The sequence below is a fragment of the Sinohyriopsis cumingii genome, unplaced genomic scaffold, assembly GCF_028554795.1.
Source record: "Sinohyriopsis cumingii isolate HCF-2022 unplaced genomic scaffold, ASM2855479v2 utg002073l, whole genome shotgun sequence".
NCBI classification, from domain to species: domain Eukaryota; kingdom Metazoa; phylum Mollusca; class Bivalvia; order Unionida; family Unionidae; genus Sinohyriopsis; species Sinohyriopsis cumingii.
The window spans coordinates 376,660-386,343 of record NW_028316122.1 but is presented as its reverse complement, the minus strand read 5'-3'; the positions used below and the strand labels follow the sequence as shown (position 1 = coordinate 386,343).

General features: G+C 37.2%; 1 protein-coding gene across 1 annotated transcript; it reads right to left on the bottom strand.

The window, feature by feature from the left end:
* Window positions 1-6,621: 6,621 nt before the first annotated feature.
* On the bottom strand, window positions 6,622-8,876 carry LOC149771192 (cartilage acidic protein 1-like). The gene has a single exon (XM_089948753.1). The coding sequence runs from the start codon at window positions 8,813-8,815 to the stop codon at window positions 7,064-7,066; it is 1,752 nt and encodes a 583-aa protein (XP_089804879.1). The 5' UTR covers window positions 8,816-8,876; the 3' UTR covers window positions 6,622-7,063.
* Between the last annotated feature and the right edge of the window lie 808 nt (window positions 8,877-9,684).

The window sequence follows — 9,684 nt, the reverse complement described above, 5'->3', positions numbered from 1 at the left end:
AATGCCTGATGTTGAGTCAAGAAGAAAAGTTGGACGAATATCTGGACAAAGCTTGGGGTCTCATCGAGATAGAATTCGTGTTGAATGAGTGGTATAAAGGCTTGGATAAACATTCTTCTCCTCCATTAACGTCTCTGGAGTGCCGTCGCATCGAATCTCTCTTTGACCAGAGTAAGAAGTCTGAGCTAAACGCCTTTTACTTGTCAGACATTTTCAAACAAAAAGTCAGGATCGAATTGATCACTTATCATTACCTGTGAAGAAAAAGAAAACCACGCAAATAAATGGATACATGGTAACTTTGTTACCTTTTGAACCACAGCTCGTACACGGCTTCTTGGAATCCTGTCGTCTGTGCTAAAGATGAACTCCCTCATCGCAAACCTCAAGACCATCTAGCTTATGTGATCAACACGGACGACAGTCATCTCCCAGGAACCCACTGGGTAGCCGTCTACTTTCCTCAAGAAGGATGTGTGGAATATTTCGATTCGTATGGATTGCCTCCTTTGGAAGACGATATCATTACCTTTATGAGAAGAAATGCTCAGACCACCCGATTCAATAATGTGAAATTACAAGGCACAGATTCCTTGGTGTGTGGACAATATTGTGTGTATTTTCTGCATCATCGTAGTCGGGGCTATTCCTTAGCACATTTAGTGACTCAATTTGATCCTCGTTCTTCTTCTAGAAACGATGTGAAAGTAGATCGATGGTTTTGTGACCATTATACTGGTCTTTTATCTCAAGCTAGGAAACGTAGTGTCCATCAATGGCGTAATGACTTCCAACAGTGGAAATCACAATTTCATTCACAACGTTGTCAGCCCTGTCCAAAATAATGTGTTAGTTGAGAAAAAAATGTTTGTGATTTGAAAAAAAATGTTTGATGTTATATTGTTGGATTATTGTTAAAAATGTTAGAGTTGTCTGTTAGTGTTAAGTGATTTTGAATAAAAAAAATGTTGTTTTGAAGAAAAAATGCTTTAGTGGTTTGTTTGGCTATAGGAATCTTGATTCATGCTCTTTGACTTCTTACTATCTCTCTCATGACACTCATTGAACGTTCTGCCTCGAAAATCGTGGAGGGATGTTTTCCTTCACGTCCGCGTTTTGACTTTAAAGCCGGGGTAACCTCCAGTCTAACCATCCATTGTCGATTCATCGTCCTACGAAGATGTGCTCCAGACTAGCTAAGCTAAACGAAGCCTACGTGAATTTGCATAGGATCAGACACAGTCTGATACCGAAGCCAGAAGAGATAGAGAATGTGAGAATGTTAACAGTCACTGAAGACCTGATAGAAGAGCTCTTCAGAGAAGAAATGAACAGGGACAAAGAAGAATGGACAGAGAAGTACAGACTTCAGAAACAACAGAGAGAGAGAGAGCAGCAATAGCAACAACAACAGCAGCAGCAACCTGAACCTGACGGAGGCTTTGTCGATTGTCGTAACGACACCAAAGAGTTCTTCTTCTCTTTCCGAAGAAACAGACCTATCGTCAGAAAGTCTATCGTCAGAGGACGTCGCATTCTTAGAATATAAAAAATCGTCCTAGCTTCAACTTCGCACACAAAAATACAGCCCTTTTCAGGGCTACCCCAAGCTCTAGAAAAGAAATAACAATCGATTGCCTATAATAAGTTAAAAAATAGAAGTGCGTGTATAAGCACATGAATTGTTTTTATTAGTTAAAATGTGTGTGTGTATGTCATTGTAAGCGGTCAAGTACGTTTGTGTGGATAGCAGATGATGATAATGTTTTTTTTTTTTGTTGTTTGAAGTGGTGGGATAGTAGATTTGGGTTTGATTTGACTGCTTTAAGTATGTGGATAGTATATTATTGGTTTAATGAAAATGTTTTAGAATAGTGATGGGTAGTATAAAAAAGTGAGTGAGTGTTTCTTTCAGGTCCGCGCGTTGTTTGGTCATGATCTAGGTAATATGTTTTGTTTTAGGGGATGTTTTCCTTCACGTCCGCTTTTTTAGTATAAATTGAAAACTAATCGTCAGTTGGGCTACCCATCGTCCACCTGTTAACAGCAAGACAATGAATACAAGGATTGTGAAACTTCTAGAACCCCAGATGCACCTGGAATATGGGAGGCGTATGGTGAATGAGCTGGCTGCAGAGGCCATAGTGGAAGAGGGAAGGATAAAGAAGGAAGAGGAGGAGAGAAGGCAGAGGGAAGAGGAGGAAAAGAAATAGGAGAGAGGATGACTTACAAGATACCAGAGACAGAGGATTGGGGTACTGAAGCCAATCATCCTCCCTCTGCGCTCCCAGTCAAAAGAGTGAAAAGAGATTGGAGTAGAAGATGTGTGTGTGGTGCCAGGCCTGGAAGGTGCCATCATTAACAGGTGCCCTGGAGTTCAAAACAAACAGCCCTTTTCAGGGCTACCCAAACCTTTAGAAAAGAAATAGTAATCCATTTGCCAATGAGTGTATGTAGAGTAGTGTGAATATAAACACTGATTCTTTTTTTCCTAGTGTGAGTGTATGTGTTTGTGTTTGTAAGCGCTAACGTACGTTTGTGTGGATAGTAGATTGTTGGGTTTTGTAAGCGCTTAAGTTGGTTTGTGTGGAAAGTCGATTTGGGTTTCATTTTAATGCTTTGCGTGTGTGGATAGTAGATTTGGGGTTTGTTTATTGCTGCTTCGCGTGTGTGGATAGTAGATAATATGAAATGAGAAAAGTAGGGGATATTTTCCTTCACGTCCGCGCGTTTTAAATGATGATCTAGGTAATATAAGATTTGAGTCTTAGGGGGATGTTTTCCTTCACGTCCGCGCTTTTCATATAAGAACCCACAACGTTCGTCGTTCGCACCATTCTACGGAATAACCGAGACAAAATGACTCAAGTATCAGTTGTATTTAATCTATTGAGAGACATCTATTTTTGGATAATGGATGTAGAATATGTTGTAGAAAGAATAAAAAATGAACGGAGGCATGGAGATATGAAAGACTTGGTAACCAGTCAAGTTCAACGTCTAAAGGCAGCCTGAGATCTCATAGCAGGGATGATAGAAGAAGAAGTCAATAAGTCAAGAGGCTTCATTGACCCACCTTATGTCAGAGTGGGAAGTTTGAAGGAAGCACTGGATCATGTCATCCAAGTCCGGTGCTTCCTAGAAAAGATATTGTACTGGACAGAGTAGAGGAATGCAAAATGGGGGTTGGACAAGATGAAGAAAGGGGAAGATCTGATGAGAAAAGTGATGGAGGAAGAAGTAGAGAAGATTAAAGAGACATGGAGTAAAGAAACAAAACGTGTTAAGTTGTACACTCCTTAGAATCACTATCAAAACGTGAAAATTGTATTCTCTTCAGAATCAATATCAAAACGTGTCAAGGTCTCTACTCTTTGGAATCACTATAAAAACATGCAAAGTTACGTAGTCTCAAGAATCACTACCAAAACGTGTGAAGCTCCATACTCTTTAGAATCACGATCACAACGTGTAAAGTTACATACTCTTTATAATCACTATCAAAGTGTATTAAGTTCTACACTCTTTAGAATCATTATCAAAACGTGTAAAATTATATACTCTTTAGAATAACTATAACAAAGTGTTAATTTAGATACTCTTTAGAATCACCATCACAACGTGTAAAGTTCTTTACTCTTTATAATCACTATCAAAGTGTATTAAGCTCTGCACTCTTTAGAATCAATATCAAGACGTGTTAAGTTCTATACTCTTTAGAATCACTTTCAAAACGTGAAAATTGTATACTCTTTAGAATCACTCTCAAGCCGTGTCAACTTGAATACTCTTCAGAATCAACATCAAAACGTGTCAAGGTCTCTACTCTTTGGAATCACTATGAAAACATGCAAAGTTATGTACTCTTTAGAATCACTACCAAAACGTGTGATGTTCTGTACTCTTTAGAATCATTATCACAACGTGTTAAGTTATAGTCTTTAGAATCATTATCAAAAAACGTAAAGTTATATACTCTTTAGAATTACTATTAAAACGTATTATTAAGGTCTATACTCTTTAGAATCAACATCACAACGTATTACGTTACATACTCTTTAGAATTACTATCACAACGCGTGTAAAGTTACATACTTTTTAGAATCATTATCATAACCTGTAAAGCTCTTTACTCTATAATCATTATCAAAGTGTATTAAGTTCTACACTCTTTAGAATCACTATCAAAACGTGTTAACTACTACACTCTTTAGAATCAGTATAAAAAAGTGTTAAGTTCTATACTCTTTAGGAACACTAACACAACGTGTTAAGATACATACTCTTTAGAATCATTATCACAACGTGTTAAGTTATACTCTTTAGAATCAATATCAAAACATGTAAAGTTATATACCCTTTACAATCACTATTAAAACGTATTATTAAGATCTATACTCTTTAGAATATCTATAACAAAGTGTTAAGTTACATACTCGTTAGAATCACCATCACAAAGTGTGTAAAGTTACATACTTTTTAGAATCACTATCACAACGTGTAAAGTTCTTTACTCTTTATAATCACTATCAAAGTGTATTAAGTTTTACACTCTTTAGAATCAATATCAAGACGTGTTAAGTACTGCACTCTTTAGAATCAGTATCAAAACGTATTAAGTTATATACCCTTTACAATCACTATTAAAACGTTTTATTAAGATCTGTACTCTTTAGAATAACTATAACAAAGTGTTAAGTTACATACTCGTTAGAATCACCATCATAACGTGTGTAAAGTTACATACTTTTTAGAATCACTATCACAACGTGTAAAGTTCTTTACTCTTTATAATCACTATCAAAGTGTATTAAGTTCTACACTCTTTAGAATCAATATCAAGACGTGTTAAGTTCTACACTCTTTAGAATCAGTATCAAAACGTGTCAAGTTCTACACTCTTTAGAATCACTAACAAAACGTGTTAAGTTCTACACTCTTTAGAATTACTAACACAACGTGTTAAGTTCTACACTTTTTAGAATCAATATCAAAACGTGTTAAATTCTATACTCTTTAAAATCACTATTAAAACGTAGTATTAAGTTCTACACTCTTTAGATTACTCTTTTCAATTGATTTGAAAGAAAAAAGTTTCAAATCACAACGTGTGTGACATCCAGTATAACTGGTGGAGGAAGAACTACCGACCCACGAGAAGCTACTGGCAAGCTTTCTCACGTGCCAACGTTAGTCGAGCCTGAGACTCGAACCCACGCAGACAGCGGTGACAGTTATCCGGAACGGTGAGTGCTTTAGACCACTCGGCCACTCGGGGCCCCAGAAAGAAAGAAAGAAAGAATAGTTTGTTTTATCTAAGAATGTGTGAAGATAGTGTGGTGACATTAGATTTAAAACTTCCAAAAAACACAAAATAATTCTTATAATCCTTAATCTTTAGAAGTTTTGGTTTTAATTGAGTTTTTAAAAAGAAGAAAAAAAATCTACGCAGAAATAGTGTTCGAAATTCAGGCCTGATCGTAGTGAAAACAAAAAATTAAACATTTTTCGGTCATTTCGCTTTATGGATACTAAGACGTAAAACTTCATAGAATTTTCTACTGAGGTCAATAAAAATCATTTCCTGAACGTTTAAATTATAATATTATTTAAAGACTTGCTTTGTGCCAGTACCTTCTCGTGGGTCGGTGGTTCTTTCCGGGGTTTTCCCCGGGTTCTTCCTCCACCTTTAATACTGGCCGCCACGTATAGCCTATCGTGTGCTGAAAAATGGCGTGTGCTCAACCCTACAACAACAACAACAAAGACTTGCTTTGCGTTTTCCACGCGACATGGTGACATGGTTTATGGTTGACTGCAGATATATGCTATCTTTCAGTAAAGCACGTTTTTATTTCGTTCAGGAAGTGACATTCCCAATGAAAATTTTAATTTTTTTATTACGAGATAAAATCATTGTGAAGGGACCATCTTCTCTTGAAAAGTTTGAATCAGCTTGTAAAGGCGTTTTTTTTATACAGGAAAGTAACATTTGCTATCATTACAAATACATAAACAGTATCTTGTTTCACGAAGATCAAACATGGCTGTATCGCCCAAATGATTGTCTCGAAATCATCACAACATTAATGACGTGAACGGTATTTGTAAGGATTTCGTCGAAAACGAGGTTAAAAGTATAAAGCCACTGTCCTACAGTTAACAAAGTGAACATTACCTGTTGATGTCGTATCTGCTAGCTTCCAGTTAGGAAAAAAATAAAAACAAAACAAAAACAAAAACATTAGCTTTCGCTTTTGTTTTCACGATGCATTTCACTCAAGCTTTAATTGTTGACCCCGGGGACGGGATCAAAGGCATACTTTTTTGGCTATCAGTATGTATTTATCCACATACCTTTTTTCTTTGCTTTATAATTTTAAGGCTTATTCTAAAAGTGGAATTATTAATGTCCAATAACAGAGTTAAGCAGCCTAGTCCAAAATTGTCTTTAGTAGACAGTGCACGCGCCAGGTACTTTTTGTACGAAACTCCATTTCTTCATGTTCTGTCCCAAGTGCTATATATGACTGTAAGTTTTGATGTTCTGCTTTGCAAAAAGGCGATGCAAATAAATACTGAATTCTACAACATGTATGCAAATACATAATTGATAACGGAACAATTTCAACAATTTATTCAAATCATGAATGCTGCCCATTTAACCCCCTTCCAAATATATTTGTAGGATTAGATTTTGGTACATTGTTGTCACGATAAAATATTTGTATCGTGTAAACTCTGTGTGTGCGTGTGTGAGAGAGTTAATTATATTTATATAACTTGTCCCTAATACCACTGTATCACAATGTGACAAAAAATATCTTTCAAGTACACCATGTAAATACTGAGCATTATATCAATACCATCCAAAGTACTCTGGATCAAATGACAGAAATTACCAATACGAATTGTTTAGTGTTATAAACTGCTATTTGACTCAAGAACTGTTGTGACTAGTATTTTATCACCTTGTACAGCAAAGCACTAGATGTAAGCCTGACCTGTGAAAGCAAAAGATATAAGATATAATTGCGATGGAACACAAATTCGTGAAAATTAATTAAAGTTCCCCGTGCTCATGTCCTTCAAGCGTAGAATTTCCTTTATCCCGAGAGGTGACTGTCGAATTCCCTTTATCCCGAGATAGCTCAGAATTGATTGGAGATTCCATCCACTGTGGATGCTCTACTATAATTGTCTTTTTTGTATCTTCCTTGGTCAAAACCTGTGTCTTTAACCTTCCATCGGGCCAAATTACCTTCAGATTTACAGCATACGCTCTGTGGAGCCCAAAGTGAGCAACAGGTTCCATTTGGCATAGATAACCAGACCCGCTGTCTATTATTTGTAATCTCTCTTCACCAGAGTCCAACGTTAAATAAACTGATGCCCCTCTGGCCGGGGCACCGAATTGAGATTTGGGAAAAACTCGAATCCAGTTATTATCCATGTTAACCTCCGTTGTGTAGATAGTTAACTTTTGTTCCAGATCTTCGCCATGTGATAGCAAAAGGTCCAGTACTCCATCCCCGTTTATGTCAGTAACAGCCCCTCCCGTTCCGCACATGAAAGGCTCCAGAGCATCTCCTATATCATAAGGCAAGATATGTAAGATCTTTTCATCTTTTCTCCATATCACAGTGAATAGTCTATTTGGCTGAATATCATGTCCTACATTGTCATAAATATTATTCATAAATATTTCAGTATTTCCATCATTGTTGAAATCCGCTACTATGACGGTCCGTATCATTGACGCTTGTTCAAAATCTTTTGTGGCAACATTTTCAAACTCTCTATGTCCATTTTCAAGTTGCTTTTGCAGGAAAATCCTATGACTACCCTCCCAGTTTCCACACACAATATCTAGCAGGCAATCGCTATTCAAATCGGCAAGGGCAACTCCTCTACCATTTTGTTCCTCGTCTGCAATTCCATAGGATTGTGCCACATCAAAAAAAGTTCCGTTTCCGATATTTCTGAAAAGGAAATTAGCTCCAGGGTTACCTAGCCAGGAATTCCCTTCATTGGCGAAGAAAATATCCAACTTACCCAAGTTTCCGAGAATCGGTCCCACAACAATCCCTCGTCCACCAGTTGCCTTGTCGATACCGACTTCTTTCGCATTGTTCTTCAGCACAATTACGCCATTCTCTGGCTTATTTCTAGGATCTTTTTCGTCCATTTCAATAAGTGCAAACTTCCCAGAACCACCATCCGAATACGTTGCTATGATAAAAGAATACTTTCCAGTGCCAAGTCTGTCAATGCATGCAACAGATCTTCCAGCGTATCCTTTTGCATCGACTTCGCGATTAACTTCATCCTCATACAAGTCTTCGTACTGCCCAGATCTCCATTTGAACAATTTATCGTCATATGTCGATTTTCCAGCATATGCATTGTTTGTATTCAAAAAATAAATTTCCTCCTTTCCGTCACCGTCGATATCACACGCACAAACTGCTATCGCCTGCCCTTCTGGGTCCCTCAAGGCCCCGTATGGGGTAAAAGGAAGAGCGATATTTTCTAGTCTCCTATAAATTCTATCGTACTTAAAAACAAAATTTGGGCCCGTGAAACCAGCTACTATGAATTCCAAGTCACTGTCGTTGTCTACATCGCTAACAGCAATGCCGTAGTTTCTTTGGGTTGTATTTATATGTTCAAGCCATCCTAAACGCGTGAAGATACCACCGGCATTTCCATACAACGCGGAAAGCACGATGTACACATAAGCTAGCATTTGGCTGTGTCGAGAAATGGTTGTGTTCTTCATGTTGCCATTCGAACAAATAAATAACCGAGCCATATTACACTAAACGAAACTGCTCGAACTTTCCATGAAAAAAGTGACACATGCTCAACTTAGTGCCAAGATATGGATAAATAGCATGTTTTAATATTTCGGCAGCCTTTTCATGATTTCCAATATAGATCACTGAATATTACAATTATATTATTTATGACTGAACGGCTCAATAATTTGCGCTCATCTGCTGTCAGTATTGATCCTTTCCTATACATTGCAATATAAAGGTGATATTGAAGAGAGAAATAAGCAATGCATCCGCCAATTATTCATCATTTGGCGCAGATTACCACGCCTTTATCTATTTTATTTCTAGGCATATATATTAGAAGGGCGTCCATTTTTAAATGTGTTGCACAGATTAAGTTTCTTGCGCATTGAGTTGTTGTGAAAGTCTTAAAACTTTCATTATTGCCTGCCTCATTTCTCCTCCTTCTCCTCGTATTTTTTTTCTGTCTCAAATTTAGCATCTTTTTTCTCCTTCTAATCATCATTAGCAGCAGCGGTATGAACAGTTTAGCAACAGGAAACAAAACTTTAATGACAATGTCATCGTCATCGTCGTCATCATCATTCCCCTAAAATAGTAAACTCTAACCTGTCTTAAGCAGTCACTTCTGTAAATAGAAAGATTGGTCATTTAGAGCAGGTGGTTGCTTAATTTAAGTAATTTCCATAATATGTTCCTCCAAGAGACCTTAAAAATGTAGTTTGTCAAGGCTGGTGATTGCTGTGTACAGATAACCCTTACGCCAAGTGTTTACAGTTTACTCAGGGTGGTCATAATGAACAGGCCGTTTTTCTTAGTGGAGAAATTTATATGGAGTTATTTACAAATGGGACAAATTTAAAACCATACCTGTATTGAT

What these genes read in the sequence shown, in the direction of transcription:
- LOC149771192 (XM_089948753.1), bottom strand. Translation starts at nt 8,815, where the DNA reads ATGGCTCGGTTATTTATTTGTTCGAATGGCAACATGAAGAACACAACC.